At 35.5% G+C, this 23,473-nt stretch overlaps 1 protein-coding gene across 8 annotated transcripts in view; it reads right to left on the bottom strand.

The window, feature by feature from the left end:
• Positions 1-23,473, bottom strand: part of PHF14 (PHD finger protein 14) — a 163,341-nt gene that overhangs the window by 117,425 nt on the left and 22,443 nt on the right. For all 8 annotated transcript variants that reach the window (XR_010609874.1, XR_010609875.1, XM_065666214.1 and 5 more), the window contains 8 exons: positions 19,316-19,475; positions 11,931-12,042; positions 10,720-10,857; positions 8,739-8,885; positions 4,946-5,216; positions 4,311-4,417; positions 2,781-2,876; positions 1,116-1,219 (listed from right to left, as the gene is read on the bottom strand). Coding sequence is in view for 6 of the 8 variants with exons in the window: in XM_065666214.1 (XP_065522286.1) it covers positions 1,116-1,219; positions 2,781-2,876; positions 4,311-4,417; positions 4,946-5,216; positions 8,739-8,885; positions 10,720-10,857; positions 11,931-12,042; positions 19,316-19,475 (1,135 nt within the window). In the remaining 2 variants the exon portion in view is untranslated. The remainder of the gene's footprint in view (positions 1-1,115; positions 1,220-2,780; positions 2,877-4,310; positions 4,418-4,945; positions 5,217-8,738; positions 8,886-10,719; positions 10,858-11,930; positions 12,043-19,315; positions 19,476-23,473) is intronic.

The raw sequence follows: 23,473 nt of genomic DNA, 5'->3' as shown, positions 1-23,473 counted from the left end.
CCAGTCTTAGCAATCATATGCTTATTTTATGCAAGCACCCTGAAATAGGCCTGTGCTGCTATTATGCTGGGCAACGTATCAACTCATGAGAAATAGCATTTCCTTTTTATTATTATTTTACTGGCTTTGAAACTTCAGCTATTTCCAAAAGATCAGGTGTTCACTGATTCTATTATAAAATGGGAGGAACTAAATGACTGGATTTTAATAAAACAGAACTAGTAAAGCATGACTCCTATAATTTGTTTATGTATACAGCTAAATTGACAAATCCTCAGCCCATTGCCATGTTCTCAGGATTTCCACCTCTCACAGCACTAGAACAAATTTTTCCTCATGTAACCCATTTTCTTTATTTAGCCTGCTAGCTGGACAAGATACTGCCCACTGTATCTGTGGGTGAAGGCCTGACTACTGCCCTCTTTATAAGCAACAGACTATGACACTTCTCAACTGGTGGCAAGAGAAGACGATCCAAGATGACATGTATCCTTTGCACAGTCATGCTCTGGGATCCTAGCATATGTTCCCACTGTCAGGCTTACTTAAAATACAGTTTGTAACTTCACAACTTATAGGAGAGGGGAAAAGGGAGAACAATAACAGAATAAGTGAATACATTTTAGTTTTGTGGGAAATACTTGAAATACAAGTAGGGAAATTTAAACCATAAGGTATCTCAAAGTATGTCACAACCCATGAGTAAAAAGTAAAACTACTAATATGACAAGTGTTTTATGCACCCAGCCACTGTGACTAAATCTCAACAGCACTGTCTGCAAAATCAACACAGATGATTGCTTTCAAAAGACAAGATGACCAATTATAAGTTTTCACATCAACAGAAACAAAGGACCCAGCTGTAAAGAGTTACCTTTGTCCTTAAAGTGCTGCTGTCATATTAGAAAAAAAAAAAAAAAAACCCCAGACCTTATTGATGTGTGTTAAGGTGAAGAACTGACTACTCTTAAACTTAGCCTTCAGAAATAAGTAAAACATATAGACCACTGATGCATTCTGTTAATCTAAACCAAAGCAAACAATTTTCTCAGCACTTGTGTGAAACTATGCCTTACTAGATATTGTACCTATTCTGTCAAGACTTCGTTACTTGCCTATAAAGTACGGCTGGAAGTGTAGATGTCTTTTGTGTTCCTCCTTCCTTTTTACTTGGTTTCCTTTCCTTAGGAGCACGTAAAATTGCTGGTATGTTCAGTTTCTGTTGGATTTGAACAAATGCAGTACACATGAGTCTTGAGACTTTTAAAAGAATACAATCTCAGTTCATGAAGAACAAGAATCAAATTAGGAGTAGGAAAGTGCTTAGCTAGCTGTTTTACAGACAAGAGGAACGACAGGTGTTTACCCCAATAGGATTTTGAAATATAAAGTAATATACTTATTTTCTCAATTCAATAAATAAAACCCACATTGAAATACTAGTTTTTAAAATTTCAATTCAAGATTCAAAGAGATGAATAGACAAGGATGCATTTTACTGGGAAGCTGAAACAAGCAAAGGCAAATTCATGAAATGACAGAAGAAACACTGAGGTAGTTTATTTTCCCCAACATCCTTGCTACCTTGGTGCTCGATAGGTTAATGAGAAAAATTATCTTATTGGACCAAGCCCTCCACAAAGCAGACGAGATTCTCTTTGGGTTTCTACTAATCTGCAGTATACCAGCTTCTCAGACAGCAACCATCTATCAAAGTCATTTCTCAGCAGCCCCGTGGGTCTGCATCTGTTCAACCAACTGGAAAAAAAATGTCATGCAAGCTGTGTAAATGAATTCTACTCAACTTCTTTTTTTTTTTTTTTTTTTTTTTTTAAATTTAGTAACATTTGCAGCAGGATATATTTCTGAATACTTACTCAAAGCCATCTTAAAAAGGAGGGAAAAAATAATCTTGACTCAAGAGATATGTTATGTGAGAATCCTTCTTCACAAGTAGAAAAGCCAGGAGCGTGAACAGAACTAGAATAAGCTAGCATACCTTAAGAACTATGACTGCATAAAGAAAGGGTAAGCTTCATTTTCTCAAGAGCAGCACAAATTAGTCAGTACCAAAGGGGGTGACAAAACTGTGACCTAATTGTATATCTGCATTTCCACAATGAAAAGTTTCTTCAACCTTCCTCAAAATCATAATTAGGAATCATTTTAATCTCTCTCTGATATCTAAAATGTCCATTTAATAATTTTGACATAAAACATATCAAAATACTGGAAGAATCTATACTTTTCTTTTTTTCCCCCACATCAACAAGAACAAAGATAACTGCTGACAACAGGAAGTAATCCACATTGTCCCCTGGATATTTATATTCATCATAAAAATATTCTGCTCTATTCATCTAAAAACCACCACACACACTAAAGTTTTAAAGATTTGTATCTTATAAAAGCCATAAAAAGTTATTATATCATTTGAAACCTACAATAACTAAAGACAATGTAGAGACAAAAATGGTAGGATTAACTGATGCTTCACATAAAGGCTCATCACAAATGACAGGTCAATCAGTTATACCAAATGAAAATTCTGCAAACAAGATAGCTTTTACAACAAAATTAAGCTACATATCCCCAGAAGGTGGTTTAGAAAAGTCCAGATATTTCAATCTGGAAAACTTATCCCCAAATAAAGCCTGATCAAATCAATTTATTTGGCCATAGAAGTGACAGACAGAAACAAAAAGAGCTGTTCTTAGAAAACCAGGTCTGTGTATGAACTATAGAGGGGTGAAAAAAAAAAAAAAATCCCCAGCACCAACCTGTCCAACAATTCTACCCAGCAGAGCCCAAATGCCTTGCCCTTCATTTCGCAGTTTTCCATTCATATTTTGTAGCTCTTCCAAGGACTCACACAGCTGAAAATTTAAAGGAAAAGATATCAACAAGAATGAAAAACCATTAGGAGTTATTTAATAAGATTTATTCAACCTCTTACCTATCTAGGGTGCATTACTTTATTGTGGGATTAAAAAAACAATGGAACTCACTTCAGCATAGCTGAGACCAGCGCAATCTTTCAGCAATTTAAAAGAGCTGAGATGAAAACCTGGATAGCCACCTGTTTTGTAAAGATCTGGAGCATTTCAGCATGAAAATAAGGTTTCATAAAGTCGATTAGAAAGCAAACCTAAAATACAGCAACATCTTGTATGTGTTGTTCATATTACTTGAGCAGCAAGATTGTAACAAGCAACCATATAACTGAATTCCAGCTCTATATTGCTGTACCAAAGAACACTCACTCTCACAGAAAGTGATATAATTTATAAAAGGATTCAAGCAGAAAAAAAAGAGTTGTTTTTTACTTCTGGAAGCAACTTTTAGTTACCATCCAGCATATACAACCTGTTAATTTAGCTAAAAACCTCATGCATGATCTCCTTCCCCTTTATCATCTTTGGGCAGTTCACAAGCACCTGCTGCTTCATTTCAGTGTATTCCCACTTAAAAAACACACTCAACAGTTTAACAACTAATAGCAATACTATTTTTTGCCATCATTAACCATCACTTGGTAGGTTGCTGAATTGAGCAAGAACAGCAGCATGTCATCTGTCAGATACAGTATTTTTATGTTCTATTTCAAAATATTCAAAGATTAAAATAAACATAACCAATTTGTAAAAATTCAATGAGAATACAAAATGGTTTTTTTTAACTATTATGATGGTTATAAACAAATATATTAGCAACGTGTTGGGGGAGCAATGCCTATACTTAACCAAACCATGCAGAGGACATGATGGTTGTGTGAATTATTTCAGCCTGAAAAAATATCCAAGTCATTAAATATAGCATCAGTTGGAGTTGACATAAATAAATAAATAGCACTCTTGACAACTCTAGATTCCCACTCATCAAGTACGATTCCAAGCAGAGAACCAAGCAGGTTCAAAAAAAAAAACCTAGAACTACACACAAGCAAAACAAATCAATCTCTGTTGTCTCAAAAGTCTCAAACGAAATGCATACAAAGAATGAAAAAAAGAAGGGCCTTAAGATACAGTTCACTCATGAGAGAGATCTGTCTGTCCATGCGCAGTTTGTTACTGCAGCTCTCAGTGGGTTCAGTTAAAAGAACTTGCACCCAACCAACATGTGACACTTCAGAAATTATTCTACCACAGAATATTTTTACAAGAACATCATATTTTAAACTACTACTTTTAAAGAAAGCATAGTTTGTATCTTTCTTTCTAAAGTCATTTTGTCTGGAAAGCAAAATGCAATCAAAGTTAACAACAGCAATATTAAAAGAATATAATGGTTTATAATCCCTTTTTCTTCACCTTATTATACTCCACATGAAGCTTTTCTTGCTCATTTTCTAATTTATCCTTGATATTCTTCTGTTCAGCCATATTCTCCTGGATTTGAATCATGCGCATATTTCTCTCTATTTAAAAGAAAACGGCATTATTTCCTATCCTTAGATATATTTTCAAGTTTTAAGCACTAAAGAAAGTGAAGCAATGAAAAACATAAAACTGTAACAACACAAAAACACAAAACTATAGCCTACAGTTACACAGACTGAGTAGAATGAACAGTCATAACATTTATGTTTTGCTGCAGTGTTATTTAAATTATTCCAAAAGGTAACTAGGCTTCCACTCCTTTCTTAGGAAAGACAGTTCAGCCTCCTGTTTATATTTGAAAGATTTTCTTTTCCTAAATGTCTTTTTTAAAAAATAACTTTTTTAAGTTATTTTTAAGCAATATTATACCTAATATATAATATTATATATATATATATAAGCAATATATAAGCAGTAATATACCTAACCTGAAATGGAAGTAATAATTCATATTAACCTATTAATAACAAGGAAATATAGAAGGAAAAAAGCAATGAGTTAGTACAGTCCAAATACAGCAAACTGATTATTCTTCAATGAGGAAAATACAAAATTTTCATCCTTACCAAGGTAATAATTCACAAAATCAGCAGTGAGAGCTGGTTGTTTATGTTTTCTTCTTCCATCAACACTGGAACTGGTATCCGAAGTATCCACTGGAAAAATGTCTGTGCTAATTCCCATTAATTCGGCTTTGCGCATAAGCTTACGTATGGCTGAAGCACTGCTAGTAAGTGGTCGTGGTAGTTTCTCCCTGGGAACCCAGGCCTGAGGCCTGGTAGTGCGGGCCAGCTCTGCCTTGGCACGATACTGCTGTAGCCTGGCATTGATGCGCGCCTGCAATAAAGAATTCCATAAATTAAAAACATAAGGGAACAATTCTGGTTTTGAACTGTACCCTTCTGGATCACATCTGCATTTTATTTTCATTTTAAAAGCCACACAATCTAATCAATGCCATTTTCATTCCAGAATTCTATGTTTCAAGACACAGCCACTGACAGACATTAGACTTTACTTCAAAACACATGTACAAATAAAATTATGCTTTCACTAGGTTTTGGAGCTAGGCACAGGTTTCTTGATGAGATTTTCCCACCAATGAAAGTAACACAAATGACTGCTGGCTTTCAGACAATCCTATCTAATAATGATAACTTGATGGGACTGTGAAAACTCACTCCAGGGAAAAGCCTTGGCTGACCTATCAAAAACACATTTAGATACGCTTTAAATTCGTATCTATGTGAGTAATAAAAGCTGAAGAAGGGCATTTCTGCCCTATTTGACATCCTTTTGTAGGAACTCCTTTCTCAATGCCATATCTCATTATAAATGTTAAACTAGTTGATTATAATGTGCCAAAACCACAGACCAAACAGAAGTGAAGTAGGCAAAAGCAGCTCACAAAATATATTGTTGATGACATCTGTATACTTGTGACCATCTGGGAGATCCACCGCAGAAGATCAAGTTGTTATTGACAGCTGGAAAACACTGTCTTGTGGGAACTCTATGCAGTGGCAATTCTGGCAGAAAATGACATCAACATACAAGCCTTCAGAGGCAAAACTCCAGCTGACTATCAGTTACAAGTTGTTTACTTGCCTGCAGAAAGAAGAAACTAAACTAATCTGACTGCTTGACCATATGGTATGAGATACTCCTGAGACAAACACTAAAAATTGTGCATATATACACGCTATGCTTAAGCCACATTTCTGATTACAAACAGAATCGCTGAACATAATACCACAGACGGTTTGACGCACGTTACCTTAGTAGGTCTTGAACATTAATGACCAAGAAACATGGCAAATGTGGCTTGAAGGCCAGCTCTGACCCCAAGGGCTTTTTTCTTTGACCCACAACAGCAAGCAACAGACCCACCTACAGCCACCATCTCATTTTATTTGCCACCGGAAGGGACAAGGATGGTTTATAGCTTCCTCAGCTAAGACACTTCTTCACTCAATACATGCTCGGTTCTGAAATCCTTGCAGTCATTTAAGTTGTCATATAGAGCCTTACTCCAGAAATAGAGGACAGATTAAAATGACTAATGTCTAAATGGAATACTGAACTCAAGTTACTTGGATTTAAGCTATTTTCAAGTATATGCTTTACTCAAGGACATAAAGAAAGTATTTCAAGGTAGAACATCTTCCAACAATCAACAGTCCTAGACAGTTTTTGTATATTATACTCTTTAGAGGGATTTACTTTCTTTTCAGGCCACATGACTTGCCATATCATTGGCTCAGTCATTCCTGCCTGGGCTACAAAGTACCAAGTACTCTTTTTTTTTTTTTTTCCCTCCTTCAAAACTGTGCCTCAAAATTCCACTTTCACAATACCAGATACATTATTTGTAAAACTGCATACTTGCCTATGTTAACCCAATGTCTGCAAACCTTACTTAAACCTACAGTCTCTCCTGGAAGTGAGCTTTTGCATGTACATACATATACACACACTATATACGTGTATATACATATATAGTATCTAAATATATATATGTATGAATATGTATAAATATATATATATATTTTTACTTCTTAATGTTCTTCTCCAGATTAAGCTGTCTCAAAGTTCTTATTTCTCAGACAAAATCTTTATTTAGCAAAGATGGTTGAATTTATTGGTGGGATATTAACTTCCTCATATAGATAGCATATGGTAAGCGGTGAATTTCTATTTACTTTGTGTGTATTCCCCAGTCAGACATTTTTAGTAATAAAGTATCCCTTACAGCTCTACATTTCCAAAAAGGCACAGAAACCACTCAAAGACAATTACCTCATAAAATCCCATACGTACAACTGGACATGGAAAGCATCCAATTTGTTTCCAGCCATGTAAACTCACACACACAACACTAAACTTTCAGTTTCAAAATATTTAATCCAAGTTATTTAGATTAAAAAACCTGCAGTGGCTATATTTGGGGGACAAGAGGAAGAAAGGGGGAAAATGCTGGGAACTTATCATCATTCTCAGTGCCATATAACAAATGCCTGAAAACAGAGCTAATAAACTCTGTTGGCTTCCAACTGATTTTGCACAAAGAGCACTTATCATTATGCTGGATAATAGTCTTATTATTGTGATGTCTTTACTACATTGGTGCATTTAACCTAATTGAGAGGTGCTGTATTCAGCAAAATGTAACCAGTTTTAAATCAAGCTACACAAAGCTCAATACCCCATAGAAATACTTTATTCAAAATTCTTCTACAATAGGTTGCTCGTATTCATTCTCACCTGCACAGGTCATTTCAAATTAATATTCTTTTCTGGTTCAAAGATCTTTGAAGAACTGGGCAGAATGATTTTTTTTAATTAAAAATTTGATTATATGAAGAATTATTTTCTGATCATTATGCTACCCTTCCCTCTTCAAGGGGAAAGAAATAAAGGAAACAAAACAAAACCCATCAGTTATTTCTCTCCCTTAACTGCCTTTTGCTATTTGCAACATCTGCTACTTTCTACAACAAATTAGTCGGGATTCATTCAGGTAGCAAGCTGCTTTTGTACACACCTATGATTTTTTCCACAGAATGCAGTTCAGCCTAAGCAGTGAAAGCAAAGTGTGCCAGAAATTCCTCAGAATCAGAAATACACACATTAAAACGCATCAAAGTGCACAAATTCCATCCAGAAGGATTTAAATGTTTACAACAAGAGGACATTTATCAGTTGAGCTTATGTAGTAACTAACACTTTTACGTGGATCTGCCCACTAGACAGGAATACAGATATTGCCTAAGATTTTCAGTTAACTTCCACTCCGCAGCACAGACTCAGTTTCTCTATCATAATTTTTTCTTAGGAAATCTTTACTATGAAAAACCCAGCACACAGAATTCTACTTAGACCTACAAAAAGTGAACAAGTATCTAACAAGAAAAAACTTCAGGCAAGCTAAACTCTTCTGCTAAATTCAAGATACTACTAAGGAAAAAAAAAGTGGATTTTTATTGAACTTGGATACAGAAATTTGTGTAATTTTTGTCTGGCTGTCTTTTTGTCTGAAGAATCTTGAAGAGAATGTTAAAGAACATCTATGAACTACAATGAAAATGTCATTACCAGCTTTTTGCCACAAAAATCAACCAAATTAAGATTTTTCAGTTCAGACAAGTATAGATATCCCTTTTTGATAATTATTTTATTGAGACTTGTTTTTAGAGACCAAAACATACAAATCATTTACTGCTTTGTTAAATGACCAAGCATTAGCAACATATTTCAGATTTTATTTCCTACTACAATAAAAATGTCCCATCCTCTTTGTCTCTTTCTTGTTTAACATGGATGATTAACACAGTTGCACTTCTGTCATGAGCACAATACCTGAGCTTCCGGCGAGAGCTGTTTTTCTCTTTCCTGTAAGGACATTTTACAGTAAGATTGTAATGCCAAGTAGTTCTTCCGCTTCCATTTCCTGTCTAACCTGTCCGCATGCTGTTTACAATAAGCAAAAAAAGGGTCAGCTATATCCTGTTTCAGAGAAAACAAAGGGGAAGGAACAAAAATAAAGTAAGACATACATTGCTAAAAGTCTCTTAAAGCATAAACATTCTCGCAATCAGTTCACTCATTCAAACAGACACATTTTTAAAAACAAGTAATACACATCTTTCTCAATCAATTTTGTCATGTTAATGCAATTTACCGTATAAAGTGGTTTTTCACTGTTTCCATTGTGCAACTCTAAATGTTTTTAAATCCATTAACTACTTAACTATCTACTCTTCAGTCTCTGTACTATTTTCTCATTCCCAGAAAAAAAACGCAGAAAAAATTCCTAAGTACAAATCCCTTTAACATGTAACATGCATTGTTAACTTACAAGGGGTTAACAATTCTGCAGAATACAAAAGGCAATATATTTGGTTTTCTCAAACAATTTCCAAATGTTTTTTGTGGCTATACTCCCACATGATTTATCATCTTTCAGGTGTTTTCTCTATTTCTTCATTCTCCATCAGATCTGCACATTACCATGGCTGTAAGCTTGTAATAACTTGTAGCACCTGTAAACCTTGCAAGCAGACTAGAACTATCTGATCACAAGTAACTGTGGTTTGAGAAGTATATTTCATTGACAGTATATTTTCAAAGTGTAAAAACGTCCATAAATCTACAAACTCAGAAGAAAAACTTAAAGCGGTCTTCATTCATAAAGTAATAAAATATTAATAAATAATGCTTATAATATTTTCCTTTACTCCATGTATAACACATGAACCAATGAAACCTATGCAGACTCTCTCTACAAACGTATTTTGATTTAGACTTTCAATGTGACAACTTCCAAAAATTAGCAGCATGCTAAAACTAGAGTGTGTGAAACCTTCATTGAAAACATGTAACCAAAACATGTAACAAAATACTAAGGTGGAAAGGCAAGTAATGCATATGCCTAGAAGAAATTCACATAGAGTATTTGAAGAATCAACATTGTACATAATTTATCACGACCAACGAGGTAATTGTGCTATCTTTCTATTCTCAGTCTTACAGAAGAAAGCATTTTGTGAATCCTTTAAGAACACTTCACGGTCCACTGTTTTCAGAAACAAAAGTGTCAGTGTCAATAGCACAAGTAATGTTTGTTTGTGTGCTACCTGTGGTACTTCCTAAGGTGACAAGAAGTTAAAATTGTGCAGCTATGAACATAACAGGCTTAATTCGAATGACACATATCAGGATGAAATTTGGCAACCTAAAAGTACTTATACCATTAAAATGAATTTGGAAGTAGGAGCTTCAAATCTGAATTGCTGTAATGATATTACAGGGAGAAAACTGGTAAGAACAGGTATTAGAAGTTAATCAGTAGGTAACAGATGTCTGCATTTCATTCTGATTGCTAAGATTAATGTTACCACAAGGAAAGCCATATACCTGTACTGCAGTTTGAAGAACACTGGAAAACATGCATGAAAAAATGGCATTAGCAATGTAGTTAATTCCTGAAGACAGTCCTATTTGGTATGAAACTGCAACTACTGTACTACATAAACAGGTAGGTAAGTATGTCAAAAGAGGTGAAATTCAAGAATTAAAGTTAGAATTCACATCTATATTGACTGATAGTCTATTAAGCGAACTTCCATATTAACCTTCTCTATCTCTTTTTCCAGATCATTTCAAAAGTTGCCCATGGTTGGATAACATGGTGAGCAAAGAGCCCTCCCTGGACTGTCCTGTTACTCGGCCTGTAACTAGGTACCAATTTACAAACACTTTGCTCAAGGTTTGCGAGCAACAAAGGCACAACTACAGGTTGCCTTCACAAGCTTTTTTACTTTATCCTTTCCATAAGTACCTCTTCTGCTGCTGCTTCTGAGAGGAGGCCTTCCTTCTGAGCGCAGGTCACATGGAAATAAGCTCTGCACATCCCAGCATCACAACTAATGCATACACCAGTTCTGGCAAAACGAGGATCTTCGCAAAAACTGCATTCCTTATACAGAAGGGTGGAAAATACCACAGTAAGTATTTCAGGCATGTTTTGTCTAATATTTAACAATTTACATCTTATATAGAACCAGATCAGGTATGTTTACTCTTGTATGGTACAGAAACCAATTATGCTGCCAACAGTTGACACTACTTAAAATTTCACCCCTTCCCAACCTCCACTATTGATTTCACATTCAACAAGCAATTGAAAAGTGCTTAAACAACCTAAACAGCATGTTGGGATGAATTTTCATATGAACTTCCATGTCTTGTATTTCCCTTCAGAGCAAAAACTAAATCCTTCCCAGGCAATTCATACACAATTAATTACATAAGTATGGTATCATAAACCAACATGGGTGCTCAGCAAATGTTCAGTTGCAACAAGTTCAGAGGACAAACAACCAAAGAGCTATGCTCTGGATGACTGAAATTATGGAGCACTGCCCTCTGTCCATTGCAATGGTTTTCTGCATTGTTTGTGCACAATCACTTTCTATGTGGATTCAAAACATTTACATGTAAACCCATTTTAATTTTAGAGCCACTTTTTTGTTCAAATTGAGGGCCCCGTGTTGCTGTGGATTTTTTTAAAATATTGGTTTGCAGCAGCCTTTTTATATACACTCTAGACCATGATTATATAGACCCTAAAGCAATTCTTACTGAATGTACATCTGTCACTTTCTTAATCAACCTAATCTTCCATTTCTCTATTTCGCATCCCATAAATCCTCTTCAATTTCCATCCACATTTTGGCAATCTGCCTCTAACTGACTTGAAAAAAAGAAAGTAATTACCACCTGTGTAAAAATATAAGGGAAACTAGGGGGAAAACAGTGACAGAAATTATGAAGAACAGTGGTAAGGAAAATAGAAAGAAAAAGGCAGGGAAGAGCAATGGCATGAGCAATGATAATAACAACCGTAAAAAAAATTCATCCCGTTTTTAGTCCTGAACATTACTGTGATTGCTATAAACAAGAAAAAGTTGAGAAGGTGTACGTTATTCTATTATATGTCAAAATGTAAAATAAAGCTACTTGTTGGCAGAACATCTCTTCTAAATTTACCTTGGCACCATACTTTGAATAATTCATTTCTGTAAGCGTTACTGGCCGCAGCTTGTCGATATCTCCAAATGCCACTCCTGGAACATAGAGGGCACAAACAATATGGACCCACCTAAAACAGCAGATAAAATTAGGTTACTGCTATCAACCTTTTGATCCCATATTATACTCACCATTTGCAGATATCAAGGTGCCTTGTAAATGTTACAGATGCTAGAAGAAATGTGCTTGAAGGAAAGCACATTATAGAAGTAGGGAGAAAACGCATTTTTGGAATTCAGCAGCTCACACGCTTAACTACAGAGTAAGGCTTTTCAAAGCTACTGGGATTACTCTGCCTGTCTGGACCAAGGGCTGGGCTACCTTCACCTTTTTGTTCTGATGGCTCTCATGTGGGGCTCCACAATGATTTTTATGTGACATGAAACATACATAAAGATTTCAATATTACTTATAAAGCTAAGGCAGATAGATAATTTCATGATGGGGCAGGAGGGTGGAAAGGGAGGAATAAAATTATACAAGTAGTCACAGCAACAGTGAGCTCTAGGCATGTAACTATGAAGTACCTACAACACAGAATCAGTCAGACCCTGCATTGTTACAGTTACACCTATTAGCATAGAATTACAGAATCATAGAATAGTTAGGGTTGGAAAGGACCTTAAGATCATCTAGTTCCAACACCCCTGACACCTCATACTAAACCATATCACCCAAGGCTCTGTCCATCCTGGCCTTGAACACTGCCAGGGATGGAGCATTCACATCTTCCCTGGGCAACCCATTCCAGTGCCTCACTACCCTAACAGGAAAGAACTTCTTCCTCATATCCAATCTAAACTTCCCCCATTTAAGTTTGGACTCATTACCCCTTGTCCTATCACTACAGTCCCCAATAACGGGTCCCTCCCGAGCATCCTTATAGGCCTTTTTCAGATATTGGAAGGCTGCTATAAGGTCTCCATGCAGCCTTCTCTTCTCCAGGCTGAACAGTCTCAACTTCCTCAGCCTGTCTTCATACGGGAGGTGCTCCAGTCCCCTGATCATCCTCATGGCCCTCCTCTGCACTTGTTCCAACAGTTCCAAGTCCCTTTTATGTTGAGGACACCAGAACTGCACACAATACTCCAGGTGAGGTCTCACAAGAGCAGAGCAGAGGGGCAGGATCACCTCCTTCGACCTGCTAGTCGAAGGCTGCATCCTTTTGATGCAGCCCAGGATACAGTTGGCTTTCTGGGCTGCAAGCGCACACTGAAGCCGGCTCATGTTCATTTTCTCATCCATCAACACGCCCAAGTGCTTCTCCGCAGGGCTGCTCTGAATCTCTTCTCTCCCTAACCTGTAGCTGTGTCTGGGATTGCTCCAACCCACATGTAGGACCCTGCACTAGTCATGGTTAAACTTCACAAGCTTGGCATCAGCCCACCTCCCAAGACTGTCAAGGTCCCTCTGGATGGCATTCCTTCCCTCCAGCGTTATCAACCGAAACACACGGTTTGGTGTCATCGGCAAACTTGCTGAGGGCGCACTCAAACCCACTGTCCATGTCACCGACAAAGATGTTGAACAAAATTATAGAATAGTTTGGGTCGGAAGGGACCTTCAAAGGTCATCTCATCCAACCCCCTGCAATGAGCAGGGACATCTTGAACTAGATCAGGCCATCCAGAAACACATCCAGCTGTACTCAAGTTCTTCACTGACCACAGACAAATTCAAGAGTAACAGGTCCAAATCTTCAGCTCTGAGCGGCATAAAATGAGACAGCATGAATCTGGACCTCAGTGTCCAGTAATCAAATGCAATACAATGGTGAAGGCTTCAGCCTCAAGTCTGCCTTTGACAAACATCTTTATAATCTCCTGAAACTCTTAATTGCCATAAGGCAGCCTTGCAGCAGAACACACCTTTTCTTCTTCTTACGTAACGAACACTTTCTAAAAGATCCAACTCTCATTGTCAAAAACCATCAAGAAGTGACAAACTCAAACACAGCATGCATGACTCAAATCAACTGAGACAAACTACTCCAAATCCCAAAGTGTTCCTCCACAAAATAATGCATTACCAAAATTTCAGAAACTATTTGCTCCCCGTCATAAGTCACTAGGTGGGAGCAAATTGCCACAGACAGAAGGTTAAGATTGCTGCTTTCTGTCATCTTAAAACATGCAATAACACAGCCTTACAAATGCAGAGGTTTGTAACTACCATTTTGAACCTATGAGCTCCCAGATGACATGAGATACAACTAGAAACTTTGGATGTAACTGTGCTGAAATATCCTGTGTTTAACTCTTAGAAAGTATGTTAAATCAGCGCCTAATGATCTTCCCAGTCATTAAGGTGTAACAGTAAATGTATCAACTGGTGAAGACTAAAACTTCTCTTCTAACAGAATCACAGAAATCTACTCCCTGTACTCAAGATGACTCACAATGATGGCAGAAACGTTTCTTCCCTTGGCTCTTTCATTACTCACATACAGCAATTTTCTAATCTCCTTAAACCCAGGGGTTCAGCACAGACCTGCTGTGCTTTTTTCCCCCCAGTCTTCTACCACTGTTTAGCCGATCCCTTCTCCCTTCCCCTTGTTTTGTGCGTCAATTTAAAAAAAAAAAACAAAACAAAAAACAACCCCCAAAACACCTCAACTGGGACCAGAACAGTAAGACCCAGGTTTTAGATGCACTTAAACAGTACATTTTTATTAACCTGTTATTAACTGGCTATCTACAGATCAGAGAAATACTAAAACTGATGCTTATACTAATCAAAAGCTACATGTAACCCTAATTTCCCATGTTTCCCAAATAAGCACTTTTCTGATCAGCAGTCCTGAGACCCACAATGCTGGAATTGACCACACTCCAGAATTATTACGTTCCATGTTAATATATATGACAGAATTTCCAAAAAAGCAAGGTATCAAAAGCTTAGTAGTAAGGTCAAAACCACAAATACATTAAAGTCTTTACAAAAGACAACAATGATCTTGCAACATACAAAATTGGTAGACACATTGCTTATTTAGCATTTTCGCAAAATATAGTCCAGGGTAATAAATGGATAATAGAAAAAACCCAGTAACAAACTATTTATAAAGTGAGTTAATGGTTTCTAACAAATTTCTCAGTAAATCTAACATAAGCCACAACACGGACTGATCCATAGTGTCACACTTGACAACTCTTTTCACCTGCATTATTTAAAAACAATTTTTTACTCTATTGTTAAACCACTCGTGTTTGATATGCTAAGTGGTATATTCCCTTTAAAACTTGAAATGTTTAAACAATGAGAATAATGTATATCCCAAATACACATTTGCATGTGACAACAGCATTGCTTTGCCTTTACAGATTTTACCAAGGTTCACCACATCCACAAAATTATTTGGTCATAGCATTGTAACTACTGGAAGAGTCAAAGAAAATTTAAAGATGAGTTACAACCCTGTCTTTTACTAACACGGTACAAATACAACACCATACTAGCTGCCAGAGAACAAACCGAGATACTCCAATGTTCTGCCAAACCTCTAGCAGCTTTTAGGGAGTAGAGCTCATGACTGGTTTTATTACAGTATAAACACTCCCGCATGTTAGCAAAACACCTTAATTCCATACAATGTTATATGTAAAAAATAAGTTTCTTCCTGTTAGTATATGAAAAGTGTATCTTCGGTCTGCCTCCCCACAAAAGCAATGGAGGCACAACATACTCCTGTGAGGGAGCAATGGAGCACCTCGTACCATCTCTGGCCTTCCAGACTCTACCCAGAACTGGCAATAGTTTGGCCTAAATCACAACCATACCTTTATGAAATATTCTTCTACAAAAAAGTGTATCTCTGTGCATAAATGTGTATTTTGGTATATATTAAGCATTTATATCTCATAAATATCTCATTTAAATGAGCATATTCCACTTGTTTTCAGAAGAAATTCTGTAGGGCTCCTTTTCTATACTCTACCACTGATTTAAGATGTGTTATATAGAAAAAATCTGTATAAACAGAAGTTATGTATCTCCACAATCACTATTCTTTACAAAAACCCAAGATTCTGATTGGAGATTTTTGATACTAAGTTTTAATACAGCCTCCTAAATGTACCTTCCAAAGTTTAATATGAAGATACTCATCTTCTACAAGCAGCTGCTTCTCAATTTAATTTGCACAGTTTTTTCATGCTCCACTGGTGTATTAAATGCTGCTGCACTCAGTAGGAGTTTATCTATGATAAACCCAACAGCTGACTGCTTGCTTCATACTGACCTTCTCAAAATGTTTTAGTACATGTCACCCAAGTGTTACAGTATTACAGATTTAAACTGCAATTTCAGCGTGATTGGCACACAAGTGCCTCATTTCTTTAACCACCTATATGCGAACTCAGACCTGAATCTTTATTAAAAAACATACACAAGTCAGTCAAGTTCACAGCTGAAGCAATTTCAGCTGTTTAATACCAGTTCTAAATATTTTCCTGCTCATTTGTTTAGCTGCACATGTTTTAGAAGCTTGTAATTAAGACAAATTGGGTAATCAAAGAAGAATAATCTTCCTTGTTACTTTACCATCCATTTAGCTTGGAGCGATGATGACAGATGTTGATTAGCAAAGAAGAACTCCATACCAAAACAAGGACAGAATTCATATCCTTGGATAATAGCACTTTGCAAAATAAAATTTCATAAATTCCCATTTATGCATATGAAACTGAGAGGTTAATGTGAAAAGTGTTCTGCTGAGAAATTAAGCACCTCATTATTATTATTATTATTCACCTTTCATATAGGAACTAAAATTATTCCAACTTCATTATGAAGAGAAGCTGGTTTGGTGTGTGTAATTTCCAACACCAATGCATATGAAGAACTTATTTTAAAATAAGGTGATAAGGGGTTGGAGAACAATCGTGAGTTAATGAATTCAGTAGTCTGCCTCTACTAGTATTTCAAGAAAGGAACTGAACTGGACTGCAGTTTACTGAGTACAATAAAAACATAATGGACATTGCCTGCCCCAAGACTGTACCCTTAGCCTGTAGTGTCCCACTGCCCTTGAGATTTCAAATTTGTGAATAAATGATGGAAGGAGAGAGCACAGGAATTTTCACATGGTAGACAGTGTTTGTTTTTTCTAGTACATAGGCTCTATTCATCTGGGAGAATAACCTCATGCCTATTCACAATAGCCATATCACATTATCTAGCAGGTAAAAAGACAATAATAATCATAGTGAATTATTGTGTTAATGCCCAAAATCACCAAAGCAGGAATGCGCCACCGCACAGAGAACCAACAGCACAGAGAAAACTAACCAAAAGCATACCACCATTTTACAAGAAGAAACAATCAATTTTTAAAATGCTGACTGTAGTTTCTACTGCAATTAGATAGGAAATTACATATATAATGCTTTAATTGGCTTACAGAACACAGGAATAAAAATGTTGAAATAAAATTTGCGAGGTGACATTGATTCTCACATTACCTAACTGATAGGCTTCAGTCCTTAAAAACACTATTTCCATATGGCAGACTTACTATTAAAATAGAAGAGAGAGCTGAAAGGTACAATTTGTTTAACTGTGCAACAGCTTTACACAGAAGATGCACAGATACCGTTGAACCTATGCCAGACCAGAAACTGAGGACCTGAACCCCGTAAGTATTTAAAAAGCAGCACAACTGGTTCTATAGGGTCAAAATTATTCACTATGAATCCTGACTCTCTTGTGTAACTTTCTGTTTTTTTTAATAGCACAGTATTTTCTCCTACTTTCATTTTATCCTGTTTACAAGACACAGGTGGACGACATGAAAAAAAAATTCTTTTACATGCTGTATGCATATATCTTAAAAATTCATCTCAGCAACAAACAGAAATTGAGCTCAATGTATATTCAGCGAAGAAAGATAAATGCCTCCAAAGGTTACTGCTAGCATCTGCATCAAATGGTCAAAGTTTAGTACTATGAACACCCTTGCCATTGTTTTATTCCCAGCACAAACTCAAATTGTTTTGGCTATGAGGAAAAAACACAAACTAAGGGAGAAATGCAAGGGCATGTTCAATTTAATCCGTAAAACCTGAATCAACTTATGACATTTTAATACCATATTTACTTTTCTGAAGACAGACAACACAGTAAGTCAAAAAAGCTTTTCTAACCATCATCCTGAGTTCTGCTGAACTTTAATGATGTCAGGACCAGACTGTTACACTGCTAATATGCAACAATAAAATCTGAGTAAGACTGGAAAGAAAAAGGATAAATAAATTACAGAAAACACCAAAGAACTGGGAAAAGGAAAAAAAAAATTACAGATATGGGTATGTTTATTCAAACATTACAAGACAGCTATATATTTAAGTGATAACATACGAAAGAGTATTAATATAGATTATAAGATTCAACTTTTACTTTATTTTAACTTGCCTCTTAGCTTTACTGCAAGTCTAACTAGGGAACTCTTTGCAAGGAGTAGGAAAAAACATGAAGACCACTACAAACCAGTGGGTTTGAGCAAGAACATGGTTATATTTTACAATTTGCTAGAACTGAAGATGTTGTTCTACAATATATAGTGTAGTAAGCTAAGTAGCTAAGTGTAAATAGTAATGTGTTTATGAATTGATAATGTAGAAACCACAAATGGTTTTACAATAACACGCTGACATTTCTAAGTTTTAGAGTAAAGTGTTTGTACAAATAGTGAATATTTAACTGGATTCTTTCCAACTTATCCATCATCATCTGTAAAATATGTCTTCACTTTTATATTTCTACATCTCCTAACAGATATGCCTTCCTGTGTTAACATAATCAACAGAATTATGACAGGCCCAGCATCTGAAAGCTTTGTATATTACCACACACCTGCAATTTATATAACTATAAAATGTATGGAAAAATATAGTTTAAAACAAAGAAAAAAAAACACCAACCAACCACCAAAATGAGTAACACTAGCCATAAACTGGAAATCGCTGATGTCTAATAACAATATAGTGATAACAATACATGGTGACTTCATACTAAACAACAGAGTGTATCTGTCCCTGAAATAAATGGTCATCTTTACTTCACCAAGGTAAATCTTTTGCTCATAGGTCCATAAATTTTCCCACACTAATTCACCTTAAGACAACATCTTTCTAATATTATAATGGCCATGAAGAGTATTACGAGAACACAAAAAATTAAGATGACTTTCCAAAGAGAGCCCAACTCAGAAGTGAGGTGAGACAGAAAGAATATCAACAAAGTTTAATTTATGACACTGCTTTCAACAGGAACAGACTAGCGAAAAAAACAATGTTTTAAACGTATGATGACATCAATTCAAAATACCACTTCTTCAGTCCTACCTGCCTGCATCAGTCTCCTTGAAGATCCCATCCTGGTTAGGACACAATTCACAACTAGGTGTGACACCACATTTGCATGCGTCACAAAACCAAGGTTCTGTGGAATTTTCTGAAGCTGAGCTCATGATTGAATCACTCTCTCCATCAACACCATAGCAACCTGTACACATGAAAAATGATACACCAATATAAGAAAAGTCAATTGTAGAAGTAGATAGTTGCCAGCTATGATTTCAGCCGGAAAAATATATACATATCCATTCAGAGAAATGATACCGAGAATACCAAGAAAGCTTAAAATATTTTTGCAAAGATTGTGCAAAATTTTCAATTTAAACAGATTCTAATTATAAGAAGTGATCTATTTTATGTGACTGTCTTAGACTGCAACTGAAAAACAAATATAAAAAGGCTGTTTTACTTAATTATTCTGCAACACTGTGCTCTTCCAGGCTATCCATTAAGAAGGAAAGTAATGAAAGAACACTTGAAGCAACCAACAAATTAAAACTTACAGTATAGAAAAACTCAAGGCATTTTTTCAAATAATAAAATATATTTCAAGTTAAATGTAACAAGCTAAGGAATTTGTGACCATTTGCAGGCTTCTCTTAGATATTCCTATCTTTCTCCTTCTCTTTAGTCTGAAAATGAACATTAATTGGGGATGGGAGTGTGTGTTTTCAAGGTTGATTTTGCCAGTAGTACCCAGTCCAGAAAAAGCACTCCACTCTTCTACTTTGCATTCAGCATCCGAATCAACTAAAAAAGAACCTATACACATGAAATTATATTAAAACAACAACAACAAAAAACCCCACAAAAAAAACCCACAAAACTACTTGCATACTTTAGGGGTTGTAGGACTGATATTAAAAGGCCTTCTATAACTTCAAAACCAAAGTATAGTTTGCAGAGCAGGCTCACAGTTTTGAGATTCCACACTGGTGAATGATGAGTATATTAAATTTTCTTAAGCATTCTCTTTTTTAACTGGTTTTAAATTATGGCTAGACTCAATCATTCAGTTTTTCCATTCTTCTTTGGTATACCCAAAGTAGTTTTTGTGATTCTTAAGATGTCTATGCATACTTAATCACCACAAATTTATGAAAACAGTATTTTTAAAGTGATTTAAAAGGTTGTTACTTAATTTTTGCACAAGAGTAGTATTATTACAAATGACAAAAATGAAAATCTTAGAGCTTATCACCACAAAACTGTATTTCTGCATATGCCACACTTTGAACACTTATCTGTTATTCAAATGGAGAAAAATATGATTTCACTGTCAACATTTAAAACACAGCATAGACTCTTATACTAGGAGATTAAATTCAGCTATCCATCAAATACAATGATCAAGTCAACATCTGTGCTTGCAGATCAGCTAAATTACTGAATTCTGCAATTAAATAGCAACATGATTTGTTACTTTGGTTCGTTACCCACTCACTGTAATAAAATAGCAACAGTGCTCCAACTCCCCTTGTGACAGAAACAGAGGTCTGCATAATAGACTAGAGCTACATCCAGGAAATAAGCAATAACACTATAGGAACCGTTTAAGAAATATAGTTTTCCATTACAGAAGGAAGCTCATGAACAAGAATTAAAATAAGAAGGCAGAATGTTTCTTTTCATTATAAAAGTATTCCAGAATTAAAGGACATGTAATGTGCAGAACTGCATTCACAAAGTTTCATTATGTATATAAAAGACCATAGAGCTCACACTACATTATAAAGAAAATGGAGTCACCTTATGTATCAGCTTTAGGTAGCATTCCAGAAAGTAATTTTTTAAGTTCTAATAACACAGTCTTGAATACATGTCAGTAAAGCTACTTTCAAGCAATTACATTAACATACACACAGCCCATTGATAGAGTTAATGAATAATTAAGCATTTTATAATTCCTTCAGACTTCTTAATGTATTAGCATTTCCCTAAATGTACTTATTAAAAATTACCTACCACCACAGAAGCAGTAATACTGTCATCAATCCATATGGCAAAATAAATCGTTTATTTCAAACACTGATGCTTCTTCACAAATTTAAAGTAGTTAGATTTGCTCTTCTAACCTATGTGCCATCAGCCTGCTAGAATTAAAATACTGACTTAACTAAACTGTCTTATCTTCATTCTAAAATAGTTGCCTTATTATACTTATTAGTCATTTTATACCCAATTATTTTTTTTTATCCCTTCTCCTGGAAAATGACATATATGTGCTGTAATTATTTTCATCCTTATCATGTGTTGACATAAAATTATTTTTCTTACAAATCTAGATCCTTTCTTCAAGTAGATTTTAAAAAAAGTAAACTTTTAACCCAGATTTTTTATCTCAATTTACTTTTTTCCCTAACTACCATTTAGCTAAAGCTAAACACCATACTGTTACAATGACCAAAAGGGGTAGTCATTAGCTGGACAAAACAGACTAAATTACTATTAATCATCAGTGATAAATACATCAAAACAACTTTGTGCACAACAGAGCCGAAGAAAAGGAAATCCAACTCGAAGACTGCCATAGACTTGGTGTACAGTACCACATAAAGCTACAGAATCAAAGCTGCAATAGAAAGCATCAACAAAAGGCTGCACTCAGTGGTAGCTTTTTATACCCACATAGATTATGACCTTTAACCACAAGGGAAAAAACTTCAGCGCAAGGTACTTGGTAATTGCTCTTGACTGAGAGTGGCATGGACCAATTTCAGCCTGCTCCAAAATAAGTCTGAACTCTATATAACACATCTGAAGAGTTTACTTTCTAGGAGGAGTTAAGACTAATACATATGAATAGTGAAACAAAACTCACCTTTATGAACAGTGCTTTTAAGTAGTTAATTAGGTAATGCACCATAAATAATTTCTACTCCGGTCTTGGGACCTAGCAGCTGAAGTTTAAATTCAATCTAGTAATACTTAACGAAATAAAGAGTAACTCCCCAAATTAGTTAGAAACTACATGTTTAGCTGCATTTTTTGTTAAAGATAGGCAAGAATTTTAACCCTTCTTATGTTTGCTATAAAGAGTCATTTGTTGCTTTTCAGTGGTTAAGTGGTAACAGAAACCAAAGGAAAGACTAAATTTCACCAACATAATATCCATATTGATAACACAAATCTGTTGAATAGCTGTATTTATAAAATGTCTAAAAAGCTACACGACAGACAGCAATCCTGCATGTGGCTTTGACACCAAAAAACAGTTATGAAAAAAAAATCCTTTATGAAAAACAGCGGCTAAAGTTTCTTGAAGGCCAAAAATAAATGGTGAAGAAAACAAATGCTAGTAGCTCAATTTTTATACAACAAAACTTACACAATTCAGAAAAGAGTGAAATTACTTAAAAAAAAAAAAATAATCAATGACAACATATGTTTGGCCTGTTTTAAGGAATCACAGATAACACAATGATGTCATTTGACACTAAGATGTCAGATGTGTACAGGAGCAAATGTACTATTTGTTCTTCAATGTAAAAGGAACAAAAAACCCCACTATTTTAATTCAGCTGAGATCTGAAGGCAAAAGAAGTTTCAGAAAGAAACCCTATTGTAAAGATAAATCAAACTTTGAAATATATAAGATTTGAATTTTAGTCCAAGTAAGTGTATTTGGAACAATGAAAAGGTTGTCACAGCAAGTCTCCATCCAGCCCAAACCAGAGCAAGTCCCATAACCACTGCTCTGATCACACGTGGTAGTAATTCCAGAACAAATACCTCAGTCCCTTCTGTAAGTTGCTGCATTTCTATATATAAACATTACAGCATTTATTGTACTAGCTGTCTATTAATTCTGCACCCTAACTGCAGCAGTTCAAAATTGTTCCAACATACTGAAACAAAATTCAACAGCTTACAGCTTACAAGAAATGAAAACCTACTTATTATTACGTAGCAAACACAATGAAAACCCTGGCAAAGCTGAGGAACGCTACTAATCCAGTCAGCATCTGTAGTATCAAAATTAAAACCCCCAAATTTTCAAAATTTCTCAATATACTGACTTTATTTCATTCCTTGATATCACAAGTTGCAATACTAACTGCAAACAGAAAAACTAATTTGGTCATTTTAACATCATTTAAACAACAGCATCTTATACACTGTCAGAATTTAGTATCGTGGTTAAAA

The sequence above is a fragment of the Lathamus discolor genome, chromosome 2, assembly GCF_037157495.1.
Source record: "Lathamus discolor isolate bLatDis1 chromosome 2, bLatDis1.hap1, whole genome shotgun sequence".
NCBI classification, from domain to species: domain Eukaryota; kingdom Metazoa; phylum Chordata; class Aves; order Psittaciformes; family Psittacidae; genus Lathamus; species Lathamus discolor.
The sequence above is the reverse complement of the archived record's forward strand: the minus strand, read 5'-3'. Positions and strand labels throughout refer to the sequence as shown.